The sequence below is a fragment of the Capsella rubella genome, unplaced genomic scaffold (genome assembly GCF_000375325.1).
Source record: "Capsella rubella cultivar Monte Gargano unplaced genomic scaffold, Caprub1_0 scaffold_8, whole genome shotgun sequence".
Classification (NCBI taxonomy): domain Eukaryota; kingdom Viridiplantae; phylum Streptophyta; class Magnoliopsida; order Brassicales; family Brassicaceae; genus Capsella; species Capsella rubella.
The window spans coordinates 11,306,126-11,327,650 of NW_006238916.1; the positions used below are offsets into that span (position 1 = coordinate 11,306,126).

At 35.3% G+C, this 21,525-nt stretch overlaps 5 protein-coding genes across 5 annotated transcripts; 3 read left to right on the forward strand and 2 right to left on the reverse strand.

Annotated features, from left to right (window-relative positions):
• The first annotated feature begins 1,574 nt into the window (after positions 1 to 1,574).
• On the forward strand, positions 1,575 to 2,874 carry LOC17877287 (NAC domain-containing protein 101). The gene is made up of 2 exons (XM_006280666.2): positions 1,575 to 1,743; positions 1,865 to 2,874. The coding sequence occupies exons 1-2, from the start codon at positions 1,584 to 1,586 to the stop codon at positions 2,752 to 2,754; spliced, it is 1,050 nt and encodes a 349-aa protein (XP_006280728.1). The 5' UTR covers positions 1,575 to 1,583; the 3' UTR covers positions 2,755 to 2,874.
• Positions 2,875 to 3,001: 127 nt separating this feature from the next.
• LOC17875059 (BAG family molecular chaperone regulator 7) lies at positions 3,002 to 5,265 on the reverse strand. The gene is made up of 3 exons (XM_006280365.2): positions 4,239 to 5,265; positions 3,689 to 3,979; positions 3,002 to 3,505 (listed from the first exon to the last, which is right to left on the reverse strand). The coding sequence occupies exons 1-3, from the start codon at positions 5,133 to 5,135 to the stop codon at positions 3,302 to 3,304; spliced, it is 1,392 nt and encodes a 463-aa protein (XP_006280427.1). The 5' UTR covers positions 5,136 to 5,265; the 3' UTR covers positions 3,002 to 3,301.
• Positions 5,266 to 5,843: 578 nt separating this feature from the next.
• LOC17876515 lies at positions 5,844 to 6,658 on the reverse strand. The gene has a single exon (XM_023788997.1). It carries the CDS (start codon positions 6,540 to 6,542, stop codon positions 5,961 to 5,963), a length of 582 nt encoding a protein of 193 aa, XP_023644765.1. The 5' UTR covers positions 6,543 to 6,658; the 3' UTR covers positions 5,844 to 5,960.
• Positions 6,659 to 6,860: 202 nt separating this feature from the next.
• Positions 6,861 to 13,765, forward strand: LOC17875056 (structural maintenance of chromosomes protein 2-1). Its single transcript, XM_006279844.2, has 20 exons — positions 6,861 to 7,554; positions 7,873 to 8,553; positions 8,648 to 8,791; positions 8,881 to 9,171; positions 9,245 to 9,430; positions 9,509 to 9,673; positions 9,762 to 9,821; positions 9,972 to 10,034; positions 10,337 to 10,428; positions 10,559 to 10,655; positions 10,861 to 10,977; positions 11,095 to 11,313; positions 11,465 to 11,605; positions 11,687 to 11,854; positions 12,242 to 12,426; positions 12,550 to 12,643; positions 12,733 to 12,821; positions 12,941 to 13,166; positions 13,328 to 13,402; positions 13,488 to 13,765. Exons 1-20 carry the CDS (start codon positions 7,237 to 7,239, stop codon positions 13,602 to 13,604), a joined length of 3,528 nt encoding a protein of 1,175 aa, XP_006279906.1. The 5' UTR covers positions 6,861 to 7,236; the 3' UTR covers positions 13,605 to 13,765.
• A 2,513-nt stretch (positions 13,766 to 16,278) lies between these two features.
• Positions 16,279 to 17,796, forward strand: LOC17874898 (NADPH-dependent aldo-keto reductase, chloroplastic). Its single transcript, XM_006282062.2, has 5 exons — positions 16,279 to 16,432; positions 16,572 to 16,747; positions 16,831 to 17,077; positions 17,163 to 17,342; positions 17,442 to 17,796. The coding sequence occupies exons 1-5, from the start codon at positions 16,313 to 16,315 to the stop codon at positions 17,667 to 17,669; spliced, it is 951 nt and encodes a 316-aa protein (XP_006282124.1). The 5' UTR covers positions 16,279 to 16,312; the 3' UTR covers positions 17,670 to 17,796.
• The last annotated feature ends 3,729 nt before the right edge of the window (positions 17,797 to 21,525 follow it).

The window sequence follows — 21,525 nt, forward strand, 5'->3', positions numbered from 1 at the left end:
TATCAGTGATCACCAAACGAATCTAATAAAAATATATAACACAAAATCATCGGATATTATATATATTGCTAGTTGACGATCACGTACGGTCAATTATAAAAAGTAGGGATTGTTTAGTTTAATCTAAGTGTAGATGATATAATTTAAGACTTCGAGTAACAACAACAACCCGGGAGAAGAAACGCAGGTGTTTTAAATTCTTGAGTTGTAGCACTCCATTTCGTTATCTATCTTAGGTCTAATAAAATCGATCTCTATTGTATGTATAAATAAATATGTTAACCAAGAGATGTATAATAATCTTGATATGTATAATTTGGTTTTAAATAATTTTCTAACTTGCAAAACTTTATAATCCTTTTAACGTTATATGAACACCAAACCGCAAAACGTGAGCAATTGCACCAACTAAACTGATCAAACGCTGAATTAATGTGTTCAAATATATTATAACTAAAGGGAAGTTAGTTTAATTGAAAAAACGTCTCATTCAATGGTTGGTAGAGAGATAGTTCTAAAAGATCACATTACTTCTCTATCACACACAGTGTAGAAAGTGAAAACTTATGCAACACTTCAGGTAGAGAGAGAGAAAAAAAGACAGTGATAGCTTAGTTATAATTAAAGACCCCCAAAATCCAAATAGAATCTTCTCTTAATAAAAAGAGTATTAAACCCAAAAAAACCAAAATTAAAAAATTAAAAAAGCACATTTCCTTTTGCATCACGAGAGCTTTTTGTCTCTGTTTACATTTGTGTGCCTATATATATGCTGTGTATATATAAGCCTAGAGAATCCGCCATAATCGGAATACATACTCCAAGTCTTTTAGTGATCTCAACCATAAACAAGACAAAACGCTTTTTTTTTTGTCTCTTTCTCTACATCTACGAGGAACCAAGAGAAGTTAGAGAAAACTTTCGAACATTCTTATAAAGCTTGCATATATAAGAAGAAGATTCAAGTAAGTTTCTTTCAGTATATAGAAGTATTAACGTAAATTTATCAATTTTGATCTTCGATATGTTGTTACGAAATCGCATATATAATTACACTTATTATCACTTTCGTTCACGACATGACCATAAGTTATTAGTTTTCATAAGATTACATATATTTTTTATCGGAAACTATATGTTGTTCATTCTATTTCTTTTTTAAATAACTTTTTTTCATTGCATATAATGGACGAAGGGGAAGATTAAAATATGGGGAGTATAAGTAATAATAAGTTCACTTAACGACTGTGGAAAGTTAATTAGTACTTTAACACCATGCAATATAAGTAATTATTTTTGTTCTTGTCAACAAAGTAATTATATTTTTTAAATCATTTTATGAGTAATTTGGTTCAATGGAGATATTATGAGTAATGAAAGTATCAAACGTAACTTTTTTCGTAATGAAAATGGATCAAATTAAATATACTTTAGTCATAATTACTTCTTACATCTTTTTCTACAAAAGGCATACTTGAATTTTTAATTTCACATTAGTTCCATGCATATGATCTTTCTATGTACCGATGCTAAAGTATGTGTTACAAATTGCCACATTGCAGAAAAAAAAAAAATCAAATAAAATGGAGAGTCTCTCGCACATACCTCCCGGTTATCGATTCCATCCGACCGATGAAGAACTTGTTGACTATTATCTCAAGAACAAAGTTGCATACCCTGGAATGCAAGTTGATGTTATCAAAGATGTTGATCTCTACAAGATCGAGCCATGGGACATCCAAGGTATGTATATATGCGCATTGCAACATTCCATTTTGATTTTATTATTTGAAACATTATATCTAATTCAAAGTCAATTGGTACTAATGTTATCCTTAAAATGTTGTTTTATTGGGGTATACAGAGTTATGTGGACGAGGGACGGGAGAAGAGAGGGAATGGTATTTCTTTAGCCACAAGGACAAGAAATATCCAACCGGGACACGAACCAATAGAGCAACGGGCTCTGGATTTTGGAAAGCAACCGGTAGAGACAAGGCCATATACTCTAAGCAAGAGCTTGTTGGGATGAGGAAGACTCTTGTGTTTTACAAAGGCAGGGCCCCGAATGGTCAGAAATCGGACTGGATAATGCACGAATACCGTCTTGAGACCGATGAAAATGGACCACCTCATGAGGAAGGATGGGTGGTTTGTCGCGCTTTCAAGAAGAAACTAACCACAATGAATTACAACAATCCAAGAACAATGATGGGATCATCCGCAGGCCAAGAATCTAACTGGTTCACACAGCAAATGGATGTTGCTAATGGTAATTACTATCACCTTCCTGATCTAGAGAGTCCAAGAATGTTTCAAGGCTCATCATCATCGTCTTTATCATCACTACATCAGAATGATCAAGACCCTTATGGTGTTGTACTAAGCACTATTAACGCAAACCCAACTACAATCATGCAACGAGACGATGGCCATGTCATGTCCAATGATGATGATCATATGATCATGATGAACACGAGTACTGGTGGTCATCATCAATCAGGATTACTAGTCAATGATGATCATAATGATCAAGTGATGGATTGGCAAACGCTTGACAAGTTTGTTGCTTCTCAGCTAATCATGAGCCAAGAAGAGGAAGAAGTAAACAAAGATCCATCAGATAACTCTTCGAATGAAACATTTCATCATCTCTCTGAAGAGCAAGCAACAATGGTTTCTATAAACGGCAATGCCTCTTCCTCTTCTTCTCCATGTTCCTTCTACTCTTGGGCTCAAAATACACAAACGTAAGATCAATCCTCAAAACGTGTGTGTAAAATCCACACGCCTATATATAATTAATTGAGGCTCATGGTTATTGCTTACATATCATACATATACATGTCTTAACGATTACTGATTATTATTTTATACGAAAATTGTTTATTTATTATGTTGTAACTTTATAGTTTATATGATCCCATCTATAAATATAAAGTTTGTAACTTTCTATTCAACTATATTACCTTGAGAAAAAAAAATATTACCTGGTAAACAGTAGACATAAGCATAACTAACTCATAAGCAATTTGGCAAAAGAGAGTCTACCAGTTTGGGAACACAAAGGAATAACATATCCTGATAAAGACAAACACACTAAGAAGACACAAGAGACAAGATTTGAGAAATGACACTGATAAGAGACACTACTCTCTTATCTAAGCCACTCTCTTATTCTTATTTTGTCTGCATAATTAGAAACATTCAGAACAGTAAGCAAACTAAAGAGGCTAATTAATTATTCCCAGACACAAACACAACAAAAACAGCCCCCAAGTCACAAGCACACACAGTTCCATCATTCTTCTTCTGTTTCAAGCATCTGGACGATCTGAGTCACTCCGTCTGCGATTTCTTTGCGGATCAAACTGTCTGGCATATCGAATGTCCTTCTTCTCATCGACAATGATTTCCCCTGTGGTTGCGGATCTACCACATCCAACATTGCTTCGAGCTCATCCACCATGGATCTCTTTGCTCCTCGAACCATTACATCAACTCCCTGATACCAAAAACACACAAGTTTGATTCTGAACACTTAATGCCTTAAAGTTAAAACCTTTCTAGCTTAACCCAATGTTATATGATTTGCAAAACCAAAGACATACGGTAAGGTCTCCAAACTTATCCCATTGGAGAGCATGTTTTTAAGAGTGCAATTAACCAGACTGAGACTATGACATACCTCTATGGCATCAACAGTGAGGAGAAGTACAATGATCTTTTCTGAGAATTTCTGGCGCTCCTCTGCATCATGAGCAATCAGGCGACGGTAACTGAAGTTGTGGAATGAAGCTCTCAGCTCCTTCAGTTTAGTCTTTGCAATAGCTAGATCACGAAGAGTACGCAATGATTTTGAACGACGAACCAAATAAGCTTTGAAGGCCCTCTGGATCATCACAGCCGCATAGTCAGGTGGCATTTCCTTATTCTTCCCCTTCTTAGTCCTAACAGCTCCATTTCTCCTGGCAAACGCCTTTATAACAACACAGAAACAACATAGTGAGTAGGCCAAACTTCTGGTACAGATGACATCCAAAGGATTAATTCACTAAGTCTACAAATGAAACTCTGTTTCGCTAACATTATTACCACCACTCAAACACATAACTTTTGAAGACACCAAACACAACATCAGTTCAAGATCATGCCTATCGCTATCAAAATTAAACAACTGGTCTCAACCAACTTCATGACAATGACTGAAACAGAGTAAAAAAATATACTCAGTTTACCTTCCTGAGAACGATAGCTCCATGTTCTTGCGACTCATCTTCTACTTCTTCCTCCTCCTCAATCGCTACAACACGAGTTTTCTCCTTCTTCTTGCTCTTCTTCTCCTTCTTCTCCTTGTCCTCATGTTTCTTTTTCTCGCTTCCAGTAGAAGCCTTGATGATGTAAGTATGCGAAACCTCTCCATTCTCTCTCTCACTCTTCACCTCCGTCGTCCAGTTGTAACTTTTCTTCTTCTTCGTCTTCTTCTTCATCTCCTCCGCTTCAGCAGCAGCAGCAATAGCTTTCGCTTTCGCCTTAGCCTTCTCCTTCTTCAAAGCAACTAGCTTTAAGCCTTCCTCATCCTTCTTCCCTCCTTTGATCTCAGTCGTCCATTTGTACTTCCTCTCTCCCGGGCCTTCAATCTCAGCTTCCCACTTGTACTTGGTCTCCGTCTCCCCCTCCATCTCTGCTTCCACCTTGTACTTCCTCCCCGGCGGTCCTTGAACCTCCGCTTCCCATTTATACTTCCTCTCACCACTCCCCTTGATCTCTTTCGTCAATGTATACTTCCTATCACAATCACGGCTCTTAGGACCAACAAGTCTATCAAACTTGGATTCCAAATCAGAAACACGGTCACAAAGATACTTGAGAGGATACTCCGGCTCCAGCCTCCGACGTATCACCTTGTACTTGCAAGACGACCCAGATTTCTCAATCTGAACCAGATCCGTCACGGGTTCGAACAGATCGAGTGGACTAGGTGATGAAAAGCCGAACAGATCTTCAACATCGTCGTCGATGAAGGAAGGGAACCCTAAAAACAATGATGAAGGTTCAACAATGGAGGTTTCTCGGAGGAGGAGTGGAGAACACGTGTACGGGTCGATGAGATCGAGTCTATGGAACCAACTCATGGTTTTTGTTTAAGTGTCTGCGGGAGTTTGTGGAACTCAGCGAATCAGCTCACGAGTTAAAAATAAGCTTTGACAGTGTAATAATAAAGGCTCTTTTGGATTGGTACTGATGAATGATGATGATGATGGACTTACGAATATATGAAGCTTTTAATTTCTTTTGACAATTTCATTAAAGTTTTAAGAAAGGAGAAGAGGAAGAAGACAAGTCCTTGAGTTTAACGATGAGATTGACAAAAGAAGCTAAGACCGGTCAGAAACTGTGGGTCTTTAGGCTTTAGGGTGAATTTGACATTTACGAATTGGTAATTCCGGTTTGGTCATTTCCATGCCATTTTACAGCTAACCTTACTATATTTAGCAATTTAATTGACTACTAGTAAAGATTTAATTTCATTAATTGCGTGATAATTTGGTTCGGAACATTCTTTATTCGACGTATAAATTGGATTTGCTATGGCTAAACCAATCCGGTTAGATGAATAGATGACGATAACCGTGTGTTAAGAGAAAAAAAGACGAAATTGACACTGAAACGTGTGAACTATTAACGTCGACAAGAGAATCTTTCGGTGGGATTACAACCTGGTAAAAGATGGCACGTGGGTCCTTGTTCCTCCCCCACGTGAGCCACACCAAACAATCTTACGTTATTTTTTGAATTCGAGTTTCTCACTGTGTAACATAAAGTGCCAAAGAGACTCGAAACATACAAAAAACCAAAATCATCCTATAGAAAGCCCAAATCTACTGAAAATTACATAGTAATCATTGTTGATTTATCTAACTATGCCCATCATAATCAATGGACCATGGTTACGAAAATTAAGTGGGAGTGAGGAACATGGTTCCCTCGTTCATCTGATCACGAAGATATCCATAGAAACTTACCATACTCGCAACGAAACCAACTATACCAAAACTAACCAAACCCCTAAACCGCTTTTTCTTCATCCTCTCGGTTTTTATCCTCGCAAACTTCTCCTCTAGTGATGGATCTTGATGTTCTTCATGTAACGATTCAACCAACGAGCGAACCAAACCGGTCTCATCATCATCAACATTGACAACACCACCACCACGACCACTCTCCAAACTCTGCATGTCCGGTTCGTTGATTTGACCAGTCAATTGCTTGACAGCCTCTTTAAGTCCGGTTAACTTCTTGGCCATGCAACGAAGTTTCAGCATCTCTTCTCCTTCTTCTTCACCTTCCTTAACCGACGACATCTCCGCCATTAAAAGCTTATGCGTGAAAAGAAACCGGAGTTCGAATTCCCGGTATGCGTTAGGATCACCATTGCCAGAACCGATTTCTTCTAACAAAAGCTCAAGTTCTTCGAGTTTCTTCTCCAAGGTTGTGTTTGTTTTTGCCGGCGTTGTCTTCTTCATCCTTTTCTTAACCATTTTGCTTTTCTCCCATTATTCGAAAGGTTTTTAAATAAAACAACTTCTCGTAGTGGGTGTGGCGACGGTTTATGTGAAATTTACACGTACGTGTTGTGTAACTGTGCAAAATTACGTGGCCCTATTATTATGTGGTAGAGGAATTGGTCAACTCATCAGGCTAAACTTGAAGAGTTTCTCTCCACGTCGGCACTTATTAGTTTTGCTCCCTCGACGATATCGTCAGTTGTATGGATCAGCTCCATGTCCAACATGATATCTCTGCTGTATTAACAAGTATAAAGGCATGCATTAATCTTATTATTATCAAACTAGGAATGAACCATTGTATTTTGTGGGTGTTTTGGTCTGTAAAGAAGACTATTGATGACCTTCTGAATGGTCTGGAAGGTTTCGGAACTGCTTCCATATTTCAGTTTCCCGCTCCCTTCGTTCCCTAATCCAAATGCCCTCGATTTCAAAATCCTAAATCGACTAGTAAATTATCTTCTACCCAAACACAAAAAAGCAAAATTTGACTTCAGATTCGTCTTCGGCTTCTCTTGCGACGCTTTCAATTGCATGAACCTTCGACTTTAGATTCCAATTTCGTAATCCGCTTTCTGGGTTTCCGATTTAGCTACTGTACTCGCTTTCTCTCTAGGGTTTTAATTTGCTGTTCTGTAAGTGGGAATCTGGGGGAAGAAGAAGGAAGATGCATATAAAAGAGATATGCTTGGAGGGTTTCAAATCTTATGCGACGAGGACGGTGGTGTCTGGTTTCGATCCACATTTCAACGCGATAACGGGTCTGAATGGGTCGGGCAAATCCAACATCCTCGATTCCATCTGTTTCGTTCTGGGTATCACTAATCTCCAGCAGGTTCGAGCTGCTAACCTGCAGGAGCTCGTTTATAAGCAAGGACAAGCTGGGATTACCAAAGCGACTGTGTCGGTTACATTTGACAATTCCGAGAGAAACAGGAGCCCTCTCGGCTATGAGGAACATCCCGAGATTACTGTCACTAGACAGGTGGGTTCTTTGTTTCTCTTTCCTTCTACTTATCGTTTCAGCAGCTCTCCCTTTACAATTACTGATGCGTTGAGTTATCGATTAATGGGTTTGTCAAAATTTGAGACTTTGATTTGGAATTTTGAATCTCTTTGCCGAAAACTATGTCTGTTTTTTTGTTAGGATTACAGATTGGGATCGAGATAGCAAAATTTGTGACGGATAAGAATAAAGCTAGGGATTTTGAGTTTAGCTTCTTAAATTATGCTATAAAGGTTATGATGAAATGGCTCTTTTGCTCACTGTGACCATTTCCTTTTGTATCTTTTGGTGTTAAAGATTGTAGTTGGTGGTCGGAACAAGTATTTGATAAATGGGAAGCTTGCACAACCAAGTCAAGTTCAGAATCTCTTCCACTCGGTGCAGCTTAATGTCAACAATCCACACTTTCTCATTATGCAAGGGCGTATCACCAAAGTCTTAAATATGAAACCTCCGGAGATCTTATCCATGCTTGAAGAAGCTGCTGGAACAAGAATGTATGAAAACAAGAAAGAAGCTGCACTTAAAACTCTTGAAAAAAAGCAAACCAAGGTTGATGAGATTAATAAGCTCCTTGATCATGAAATATTGCCGGCTCTGGAGAAGTTGAGGAAAGAAAAATCACAATACATGCAGTGGGCTAATGGTAACGCAGAACTAGATCGGCTAAGGAGATTCTGTATCGCCTTTGAATATGTTCAAGCAGAGAAGATTAGAGACAATGCAGTTCTCGGTGTTGGAGAAATGAAGACCAAACTCACTAAGATCGACGAGGAAACAGAAAAGACACAGGGAGAAATACAGGAAATTGAGAAACAAATAAAAGTTCTGACTCGGGCAAAGGAAGCCAGCATGGGGGGAGAAGTAAAAACTCTGTCAGAAAAAGTGGATTCACTGTCTCAAGAAATGACACGCGAGTCATCTAAACTTAATAACAAGGAGGACACCCTTTTGGGAGAAAAAGAGAATGCTGAAAAGGTTAGAGACTGGACAAAATTGTTTTCTGTTGCCAGAAATGTTATAGATTCTCCTCTATTTCGGGTGTATATAACTTCCTACTTGGTTTTGACAGATGCTTCACAATATTGAAGATTTAAAGAAATCCGTGAAAGAGAGAGCTGCTGCTGTGAAGAAGTCTGAGGAAGGAGCGGCAGATCTAAAACAAAGAGTCCAGGAACTCTCCACCACATTGGAAGAGTCTGAAAGGGAACACCAGGTAGTACCACTAAAAAATGTAGCTCTATTCCGTGCCAAATAATACCTACTTTTCTTATGTTAATCGGGTTTATGTCCCTTGATTATTAGGGCGTACTAGCTGGTAAGAGTAGTGGAGATGAAGAGAAATGTTTAGAAGATCAACTACGGGATGCAAAGATTGCTGTTGGGACAGCTGGAACAGAATTGAAACAGCTGAAAACCAAAATAGAACACTGTGAAAAGGAGCTAAATGAGAGAAAGTCTCAATTAATGTCCAAACGTGAAGAAGCCGTTGAAGTGGAGAATGAACTTGGAGCTAGGAAAAATGATGTGGAACGTGTAAAAAAGACTCTTGAATCTATTCCTTATAATGAGGGTCAAATGGAAGCTTTGGAAAAGGTTAGCATGGTCATTTTGTTGATTTGGTCTACTTCTACTTAAGTATACTTCTATGACTAAAATAACTGTATAGGACCGCGGAGCCGAACTTGAAGTTGTACAAAGGCTGGAAGATAAAGTGCGTGGGTTATCAGCTCAATTAGCAAATGTTCAGTTTACATACCGCGATCCTGTGAGGAACTTTGACCGATCCAAGGTGAAGGGTGTGGTCGCAAAACTAATAAAAGTAAAAGATAGGTCCTCAATGACAGCGTTGGAGGTAGACTATATATCTGATCATTTCACAGTACTCATTGTTGGATTCCAATTGCCTGAAGTTATTGCTTCTTATTTTCAGGTTACTGCTGGTGGAAAGTTGTATAATGTTGTTGTAGACTCAGAAGATACTGGAAAACAGCTCCTTCAGAACGGTGCTCTCAGGAGAAGAGTTACAATTATACCTCTCAACAAAATCCAATCCTACGTTGTTCAGCCTAGAGTGCAGCAAGCAACTGCTAGATTGGTATGTGGTTATATTGTTTGGTACTTTCAAATTAATCTCTTTTTTTTCTTTTGGTCATTTTCTTTGCTAATTTTATATTATATTTCAGGTAGGAAAAGATAATGCTGAACTGGCACTTTCCTTAGTCGGTTATAGTGATGAATTAAAGGTACCCACCTGCATATTGTAGTGATCTTCTATTTTTCAAGTTATCAAGAATACATAATCCTCTATCGTTGATTATATTTATCTCATGCATGTTTTAAGTGTTGGATCTTCGAGTTTAAATTCATATTCTTGTGAATTATGTCTTTTGCAGAATGCTATGGAGTACGTTTTTGGCTCCACTTTTGTATGCAAAACTACTGATGCAGCAAAGGAAGTAAGTATTTCCCAAGCATTTAGTATTAATTATTTGTGGGCAGCGTTAAGCCATTTTTTCTTGTAAGATGATGTCAACTTATATATGACTATACGTAGAATATGTGGTATGCACATTTCTTTCACTGTCTAAGCTTCTTTTTAGTAACTCTTGATGGATCGCATCTGATAATCTATAAAGTTTTCTCAATTTTTTGGGTACATCTACCATGATTTTATTCCCAATGTCTTCCTGATATTAAATTTATTGATTTTGCCTCTAGAATTCAGCCTTTGATGTTCCCCGCATTGCTTCTTTTGCAGGTTGCTTTCAATCGGGATATTCGGACTCCAAGTGTCACACTTGAAGGTGATATTTTCCAGCCAAGTGGTCTTCTTACTGGTGGGAGTCGCAAGTATGTCTTCTTTTTTGAATGCTTAAATTTCTAGTTAGAGTCATGTCCTTGATTTTTTACCCATATGATTCAGAAATGCCTAAAACTTAAAAATAAAAGTTTTTTGGTCATATTTATTCCTTTGCCTTAGGGGTGGAGGTGATCTCCTCAGACAACTTCATGAGCTGGCAGAAGCTGAATCAAATTTACAAGGACACCAAAAAAGGTTGGCTGACATTGAAGCGCAGGTAAACCTCCTTAAGCTATTCGTAAGCTATAAGTCTATACTTTGGAACTTAACAGATGCTAGCCATATTTCGAAATTACTAAGAAACTGATAAGGCAGTAACGTAGTAATGGTCTATTTGCTCTCTTTAGGCTCGTCATGCCACAGAGTAATAAAGTGCTTTTAGTATTTTAAACGTAAACTGCTGGTTTATTTTGACATCACAGATCAGAGAGCTTCAGCCTCTTCAAAAGAAATTTACAGATGTTAATGCACAGTTGGAGCTAAAAACGTATGATTTATCCCTTTTTTTGAAGAGGGCTGAACAGAATGAGCATCACAAGGTTTATATCTCCATCTTCTATCTATATCTTTTAAGCTAAATTGTTAGTTTCGTTGGGTTTTTCTTTGGTACTTGAAGCACATGGGTTTATACTTTCCCTCACTTGTCGTATATACAGCTTGGTGAAGCAGTAAAAAAACTTGAAGAAGAGCTTGAAGAAGCGAGATCCCAAATCAAAGCAAAGGAACTTGCTTACAAAAATTGTGTTGATGCTGTTTCCAAACTAGAGAATTCCATCAAAGACCATGATAAAAACAGAGAAGGAAGACTCAAGGGCTTGGAAAAAACTATTAAGACCATCAAATCTCAAATGCAGGCTGCTTCCAAAGATTTAAAGGTATTCTAGATGTTTTGGTCAATTATTCACACGTCGTTAAACTTCATGAATCCGTTTTATTTTTATTGTCCTGGCTTATCCAGTATTATCATGGAAACATTGCCATTTTTGAATTCACTGAAACATTTTCTCTGGTTCGTCATGCTCATAGAGTCATGAAAATGAAAAGGAGAAGCTTGTGATGGAGGAAGAAGCAATGCTGCAAGAACAGTCGTCCTTGGAGAGCCAGTTAGCTTCACTGAAAACCCAAATTAGCACTCTGACTTCGGAAGTAGACGGGCAGAGAGCCAAGGTGACTGTATTTTTTTCCACTCTTGGTGAAAGTTGTTGAAAAGGAAGAAATATGTCATATTAATAAATGATTCCTCTGCAGGTTGATGCCTTACAGAAGATTCATGACGAGTCTCTTGCTGAGCTCAAGTTGATACATGCAAAGATGAAGGAATGTGATAGCCAGATAAGTGGTTTTGTCACTGACCAGGAAAAGTGTCTGCAAAAGCTTAGTGACATGAAGCTTGAGAGAAAGAAATTGGAAAATGAGGTACATTCTGTTCCTGTCTTTTGCTGTTTCTAGATTTTGCAAAGCAGCCATGCTTGTTTCTTTCTTACCACCAGTCTGATTTTGTTGCTCTTGCACTCTGTATGAAAATGTTATCTGTCGTATTGACTAGTCTTGCCTATTAAGAGTTTCCGCCTTGGGTTTCTTTAAAATTTTGAAAGTTCAGTAATTGCATCAAAGTTCAAACGTTTTAATGGGTAACATACATCTGTTTGGGATGGTGAGTGAACTGGAACTGGATATAAAGAATTAAGACTTTCTTGTAACTTGATTGTGATATAAAATTGGAGAAATTGAGTACTTTCTGAAATTTGTGCATGTCAAGGAATGTACTTTTCGTGACAACTGTCTCTTCCAATTTGTGTATAGGTTGTAAGAATGGAGACGGATCACAAGGATTGTTCCGTGAAGGTAGACAAACTTGTTGAAAAGCATACATGGATAGCATCTGAAAAGCAACTTTTTGGAAAAGGAGGGACTGATTATGATTTTGAATCTTGTGATCCGTATGTAGCCAGAGAAAAACTTGAAAAGCTCCAGGCAGATCAATCAGGGTATGTGTATGAGGATTAACATTTATCTTTGTGCAACCTATATTGTCTTTACATTCTTGGAGTGCAATATTAAGATAACATGCATTCTTCTTCTTTTCTTGGTTATTTATTTCCCTCATGAAGCTTGGAAAAAAGAGTGAACAAGAAGGTTATGGCTATGTTTGAGAAAGCAGAAGATGAATACAATGCTCTGATATCGAAGAAAAATACTATCGAGGTCAGTTACAGAGGGCAGAGGGCCTTTCCAATGTATTTCAATAGCTTCGTGTGCCATCACTAATGCAATTTTCTTTGGTTTTTTCTTAGAATGACAAATCAAAAATCACGAAAGTGATTGAGGAGCTTGATGAGAAGAAAAAAGAAACCCTGAAAGTTACGTGGGTTAAAGTTAACCAGTGAGTATCTTTCTTTTCTCCAACAATGAGTTTATCTTTGCTCTTAGGATCATGATCTCGTTCCTCCATGTCTGAAAGGAAAATATGATATTAACCTTTGTCAAAACCTTCGTTTTTAGGGATTTTGGTTCAATCTTTTCAACTCTGTTACCTGGCACCATGGCAAAACTAGAACCTCCTGAAGGCGGTAGCTTCCTTGATGGTCTTGAGGTGCGTGTTGCCTTTGGGAAAGTTTGGAAGCAGTCTTTATCAGAACTCAGTGGAGGGCAAAGATCACTTCTTGCGCTATCACTAATATTGGCATTGCTTCTCTTCAAACCGGCTCCTCTTTATATATTAGATGAGGTACATATCTCCTTTACAATTTCAGATTTCTCAGTTCCCAATAGATATTTCAAATTACCATAGAAGATCTAAAGGATTTGTTCATATTTCTGATGTGGAACACTGGTTTTCAATACCAACAATCAGTAAGAGATAAATACTCACGATTTTGATCTATTCAGGTGGATGCAGCTCTTGATCTCAGTCACACACAGAACATAGGACGAATGATAAAGGCTCATTTCCCTCACTCGCAGGTCTAAATCTCTTTTTGCAAGCTTTACTAATATAATCTTATGTGTGTTTTACTTAATCCAATTTTGGTCTCAAATTTCTTAACAGTTTATCGTGGTCTCGCTGAAAGAAGGAATGTTCAACAACGCCAATGTTCTTTTCCGGACAAAGTTTGTTGATGGAGTTTCTACAGTCCAGAGGACAGTAACAAAGCAGAACAAGTGATATGCTAATACGTCATTAGATCAATGTACTCCAAACAACATCTATCACTATGCAGATTTGCAATCCCATTTATAATTTCATAGCTTAATTTTATAATTTGTATGTCTCTATATATTTTAAAGCTAAAATGCTTACCTGAAGCATTTGGTCGTTTCCGTCTAGCATTCTCTTTGCATTGAAAATCAAGATCTTTGTGTAGAATATGACCGTAGAGTGCTAAATAAAAACAGTTTTTCATAATATATAGGAGGAGATAAGAAAATATATATATTTAGCAAAAAAAAATGAAGAAAATTGAAGACCTAAGACCAAAAAATCAAAACAAAAAAATAATAATTTGGGTTGGGTTATCAATGAAGCTAATTAAATTAATAGTTAATGCATGCAACATAAGAAAATCTGTGGGTCATTCTCAATAGTGGTGAAGATGGTTCTAATATGGTTACACTTGGACATGTCAAGTGCTTTTTTTGAGTGCTTTGAGATCTTCATGATAATCCGGACAAGGGTTGCCGCCATATATGCAGTCAAGACGATTGCTTGAGCTCACGACGTTGCTCTACTGACGCCCATAGCGAGCAAAGGAGAAATAGTAATATTTACAAATGATCACAATAAAGGCAAGCGTCAACAGATTTTCAGTACTAATTAAAATGTTTTGTTTAGGGATTTCGTCAATGATATACTGTTGAAGTGCTTGCATGCGTTACTAATACAAGATAAGAAAGTCAATAATACATTGATAGTTTAAATGCAGGGATGCCAATTGCCAATCAATAAAAATATTTTGAGATAAATATTAGTTATACATTAAACAAATGTATGTTGAAAACTAATTGTACATAGAAATTATTATTGCTCTATCCAAGGCCGAATAATAATTATTATCATCACATAACAATAATATTTTTTTTCCTTAAAATTTATGTTGTTATATTTATAATAAAGGTACCGATAACAAGAATAGATAAGAGATGCCAATACAACAACGAATTCCAAGGTGAACAAGTTCGGTACCAAAACAATAATAATTTTAAATGTACAATTAGTTTTCAACATACATTAGTTTAGTTTTAGAGAGAAGAAAAATCAAATAAAAAAAGAATAGTCACTTTTATGTAAAAGATTCGGAATTCAAACTATCAAAATACATTTTAGTCTTGCATGCTGATGATGTTTATGTTTCAACCCCCCATAAATTTAATAACGACCAACGGAAAGATACATTTGATCTAACTTGTTACAGTTTTTGATTTTTCAACTTGTAGCATGAATCATGCACGAAGAGGGTGATAGACAAATAAATATATAATCAGTTCATGACAATGGTAGGAGAAGAAACGTTTAACAGAAATTAGAAAACAACTTATCGAAATTTATATAATGTGAGAGGTCAAAACATAGATGAGAAAATACTATTAAAAATAAAGTAGGAGTAAGCGGTAGTTGACATTTAATTCTAGTTTACAATTTGACTAAGAAAATAATAAACCACATGGAAAAGAGATTTGTGAAATCTTTTGGCGGTGCACTAGAATAGCAGGAACATGACTGTCTTATGTTGTAAAATACTACATGAACCAACACATTACATTTAATTTTTTATTTATGTTAAATCATCATAAAGTTTTATTATCCTCTCAAGAGATTAGAGACAAGCTATAATTTTAATATTGTCAACGCCTTAATTTCATATGTAATTTGGTTAGTAAGCTAGCCAACGGTCTCTATTGCATGCAATCGCATTCCGATTTGACTTCCACTCTCTTTGAAAATTTTGTATTCAAATCAAATCATTGACAAGTAATCGTATGTCAAACCGCCCTTTCTAACATATCTTATTAATTATATGATCCAATTATTAAAACTGATACTTTGATAATATATAGTTTAATCCTATGAAACGCCTCTTCGAATGTGGATGTGATTCTAATAATATATTATTCATTCATACTACAAAAACAATACTCTATTCCTGCTGAATCATAATATTCGCAGTGTATGTGATGTGATCATCATGTATATATATTTGATTGTTAATTTATCATCAATAACAATACAAACCGTTTTGTGGAGCTAATATCATATATAACAACCATGCATGATATTTTGTGACACTAGGAAAATGTAAAGTTTAACCTTTAGAGCTATAACTTGGTAGTTGTCATTTATTACGGACAGTAATGCTTCAACTCAAAGTTAGATGAGTAAATTAAGATTCTTTAAACAGTTGACAACAAAATAAACTGGAATATATATATGATCAAGTTGCAAAATAAAAATGCAAAGAGCAACCATTTTGGAAACACTCAAAACACTAATGAGGAAATTTATTGAGAGAAGAGATAATTCATCTTGAGGTTTGAGAGATGAGGATTTGGGTAGGCTAAGAAAATCCCACAAGACATGGGGAACTCTCGTGCTTTTCGATACCTCCACATTCCTAGCTAACCTTATATTATATATTTCCAAATAGTACTTTTTTTTTCTAAAAACATTAACTATCATCATATTCCATAAATAGGTCATATATATTTCTACATACTCCATAGTATTTTGATGTTGTGATTAATTGGTCTAATAAAGAAACGAAAAAAAGTCAAGCTCGTTGACCTTTTCATGGCCTATATAAACATATCATAGACGCAACAGAGAGAGTAAGAAGAAACTCACTAAGAAGATTGGAGAGAGAGAAGAAACAGAGAAAGATGAGGAGTGACATGGCACGTCTCAGGTGTGGGAAGACGATTCCACTGCTTGGAATGGGAACTTACTGTCCTCAAAAAGATCGAGAGAGCACCATCTCAGCCGTTCATCAAGCTATCAAGGTTCATTTTCATGTTTTTACTTTGATTATATATAACACAAAATATAAATTTTATCATCAAATGATCTTATAATATAGTCTTTTTTTTTTATATCATTTCTACACCATTCTCATATGATTTTTCATTGGAATGAAAACAGATTGGCTACAGACATTTCGACACAGCAAAGATATATGGATCAGAAGAAGCTCTAGGCACTGCACTTGGACAAGCTATCTCCTATGGAACTGTCCAGAGAGACGATATCTTTGTCACTTCCAAGTTATGGTCTAGTGATCACCACGACCCTATCTCTGCCCTCATACAAACTCTCAAGTAAGCTTCTTTCCACAAACTCTAACTTAATTACCGTATAAAGATTGATATCTCATGATCAAATTTTCTTATGAATTATATAGGACAATGGGTCTAGAGTATCTAGACAATTACTTGGTGCATTGGCCAATAAAGCTAAAGCCAGGAGTGAGTGAGCCAATACCAAAGGAAGATGAGTTTGAGAAAGATTTAGGGATTGAAGAAACTTGGCAAAGCATGGAGAGATGCTTGGAGATGGGTTTGTGTAGATCTATTGGTGTTAGTAACTTCTCTTCTAAGAAGATCTATGATCTCCTCGATTTCGCTTCTGTCCCTCCTTCCGTTAACCAGGTTTGGATTCAACATTAATCACTATCAAGATTTCTTGTTTGGGAAAAATCAAGAAACTAAATATGTGCATATAAAATTTGTATAGGTGGAGATGCATCCTCTGTGGAGACAAAGAAAGCTAAGAGAAGTGTGTGAAGAGAACAATATCCATGTAAGTGGATATTCCCCAATTGGTGGGCCAGGGAATATTTGGGGATCAACGGCTGTGATTGAACATCCTATCATCAAATCCATTGCTCTTAAGCATAATGCCACTCCTGCTCAGGTGACTCCAGAAACTGAGTCCATTCTTCTTTTGTTGATTAGGAGACTTGGATGACTTATAGCTAATACTTTATTTATATATATAAAAAAATAAATGAAGGTGGCTCTAAGATGGGGAATGTCAAAAGGGGCAAGTGTGATAGTGAAGAGCTTTAATGGAGCAAGAATGATAGAGAACAAGAGAGCCTTAGAGATTAAATTGGATGATCAAGACTTGTCACTCATTGACCATTTGGAGGAATGGAAGCTCATGAGAGGAGAGTTCCTTGTTAACCAAACCACAAGCCCTTACAAATCCATCCAACAACTTTGGGATGGTGAGATTTAAATTGACTAGGGATGTGAGTTTCACACATCATCATTCACTTCAAAATGTAATTCCATCTTCACATTCTCTTTTCTTATGATCATTGATCTTTTTCACATTTGTGGTATATAAAGTCATTATTAAAACATGAAAGAACGTCTTCTTGATTGATTTTTGATTCTTTTTTTTTCCAACGAACCATACTTCTTAGAGTCCTCTGCTAGAGCCAGAGGATCATAATTAACCATTGTCGCCGGTACGACTGTTTTCCAACGTAACAAAACAATTAGTCAAACCAGTACCGGTCAACTTGGTCTAATTATAATTTATATAACCAAATTAATAGACTATTCACTTTAACATGGGCCTTAAGCTATGGGCATCCGTAAACTCAGTTTGCAAGAAGTTGAAATATCTCCGTCTCCTTATCTATATCATCGTATTTAGGGTTCTTTTGTTTTCCAAGATTCACATATCGAGTGAGTCATGGCGGGTGTGAAAAAAGTGTCAACTGGAAGCAACGGTTTCTGAAATCTAATCTAGTTAAGCAAAGAGTTTACCCCATGTACATTTAGCTAATAGAAAGTGACCATCAAGTATATGAGTACTGTACTGACTCGTGAGTAGTAAAGTTTAGAGTAACAAGTTTTTAACAAATGCTTTTGGAAGAAGCAGAGTCTCTGTATCATAATCAACTTTAATTTGGACATGAAGATTCATATACCTCTGCAAGTTACTAGCTATGTGATATATATAGTCATAATCATAGTCTATATATAACTTATAGACTCATTTTGAGATTTGTATGTTAATATCCAATTAATTATCTACTGCATGCTCAATGCACAAATGTAATTTTGAGATTTGGTTTCTCTTTTCATTTCTGTTCTTCCCCCCGTTAAAGAAGGGGATGGTGGCTCTCTTTTGCTTCTCTTTTCACTCTTTCCTGTCTTTATCTTTTTCAAACACAAACAAAACACGTTGTAGTCTTTTATATAGAAAGAAGTGCTAAATAAATCTATTATCGGTTATTAGTCTATAAATTAAATTCATACGTATTGTCATAGTTTGCTAATCATTATTATCTTATGTAGGATAACTGCTAATACTTGGTGATCGGTCACTAATCAACTAATCACTTACATAAAGATAACATATTTTTCTTGCTTAACGAGTTATATTTGAACATCAATCCTACTAAAAGATTAAAAATTCAAAATTGTATCGATTACTTTTAAGAACGAATTACTTTTAATTTATTATGGCAAAAAAAGACTAAAAGTAGTCTTTAGTCTCTTTTTCTCGTGTTTGTGTTTTTTACACGGAGGAGATGTCTGTCCGATCGTCGAAGTGGGTGGGATTAAAATAACACGTGTCATATTCTTAGAGGAAGCCATTCGTGTGGAAGTCGACTCACCCAAAGTTTTCCTTTTTATTCACTTTCTTTCTAAGTGAGAGACTTTTCCTTTTTCAACTTTGTCTTCCAATTTTATTTCACTTTTTTTGTTTGTTTAATATGCGATCAAACTCTTTTTCTCTTTAACGATGAAGTCTCTGTTGAATCCACTCGAGTTTTGAGTTTTTTTTTTTTTTCCTTTTTGCATTGAAAAACCTTACGTAACCAGAAAAATTGGTCTAACTTGGTTAATGGTTATAAAGAAACCTTTTTTCTTTAAAGAAACTTGTGTGACATTAGATGTAGCAAGACATGTAATTAAAAATGAATTAATTAAGAAAATGGGGCTAATTTGGTTACAAAGCTATCTATGCATATCGGTTCTGGAAAAGGCTAGATTGAAACTATATTTAAGAGTCTTCTGCTTGTTAAAGCTTTTGTTAAGATTGTTAAAAGCAAAATATATACTCTAGTGAAACACCATGGTGAAGTATTTTTTTGAAACATGGTGGACTAATCACTAGTGGAGGGTTAATTCTCAAATCCGATGATTGATGAGAGTATTCATATCGGCATTCTTATTTTATTCCATATGATATGAAGGAAAAAAGGCAAATAGAAAAATGCATGGTCGTCATCTATCATCTATTGAGAAGCTCCCGACTTGTGATATATAATATTTTTGGGTCGGAAAGATAAGGAAAAAAGATACCTATCTACATGAAATATGCTACAATACATGGCTACACATCCGGAGTTTAAAAATGTATCTCTAACTACATAAACTATATGTATTACATGCCCACATATACGAACTATATGTAGTCATGTCGCCAACATCACGAACATTTTTTTCGGTACACTTTTCGCCGGAATCCAGCGTTGACCAGTTTTACCGGCGTTGACCAACATAAATATTCAAAAAAAAAATTAGTTTTTTAATATTTAGAAATTATGTTATTGAATCATTTATAATATTGTAAATTAAAATATATATATACAATATTCAATATAAAAATATTTTGTATATATATTCAATGCATTGATTTTTATAATTAGTTAGTTTCGATAATTTCAAAACTAAACTAAAATAAAAAAACCAATTAGGTAAAATAATAATAAAAAATAAAACTTAAAATAAATAAAAAATCACAATGTTTCTTTTAAATATTTATAAGATAGAAGATCTAACAATTTTTATAACTAGTAGAATAAAACTCACACATAATTGGTTTGATTCTAATGCTTTAATATTTAAAATTCACATATTATATATTAAATATTCAAATATTAAACCAAATGATACTCATGTCCGAATATTTTTTAAAATAGGAAATTTTTCTGTTTATTATTATTTTTCCTAATTGCTTTTTTTTTTAGTTTAGCTTTGAATTATCGAAACTAACTAATTATAAAAATCAATGCATTGAATATATATATACAAAATATTTTTATATTAAAAATTGTATATATTTTCTTAATTATACAATATTATAAATGATTCAAAAACATATTTTTAAAAAATAATAAAAACCTAAAAAGATCTTTTTTTGAATATTTATGTTGGTCAATGCCGGTCAAACGGGTCAACGCCGGATTCCGGCCAAAAGTGTACCGGAAAAAATGTTCGTGATGTTGGCGACATGACTACATATAGTTCATATATGTGGGCATGCAATACATATACTTTGTGTAGTTAGAGATACATTTTTAAACTTCAGATGTGTGACCATGTATTATAACATATTTTATGTATGTAGGTATTTTTTTGCGAAAGATAATACTGACTAAAATATCAAAGTGATAGTAGTATAAAGAAAAAAAAAGCAACGTGTCGTGCTTTTACTTTCAGCGAAGAAAAAAGATACTATTTATTGTCCCACATTATTAAGAATTATTAAAAGGAATAAAAAATGGTTTAGGATAAATCACATTTGTGGCTAATATTAATTGAGCTGTCCAAAAAATATCTAAGTTGCTATCAGACACACACAGACCAAAGTTCAGAAATAAATTTGGGTACACAAATGTGATACATCATTTTCACACAACAAGTATTTCATAAAGGAGGAAATAAAAACAAGGAAACAAATGATTATATTCTGAATTTCTGACCATCTCGACTATGGAAGAGACAGTTTTTTTTTTCATTTTTTTTTGGTTTTGTTAAATCCTTGTTTTGATCTTATAAAAAGAATCTTATACCATGTTTCTATCAGATAAAGTATTTGATAAAGTACATTAGTTCATTTGGTTGGTCAACATATTATCCAAAAACGAATTTTCTTAATTAATCTTGGAGATTTATTTATCATCCAAAAATTATACTATTGAACTTTACAACAAGAAACGAAAAAATTAAAAATACATTAAAAAAAATTAACGACAGTTTTGAAGACACTGGCCAGAATTGACATACCCTATGATGCATTCTAATTTATTGCTTTGTTTTCCATATTCAACGTTATGTTTTATGATGTT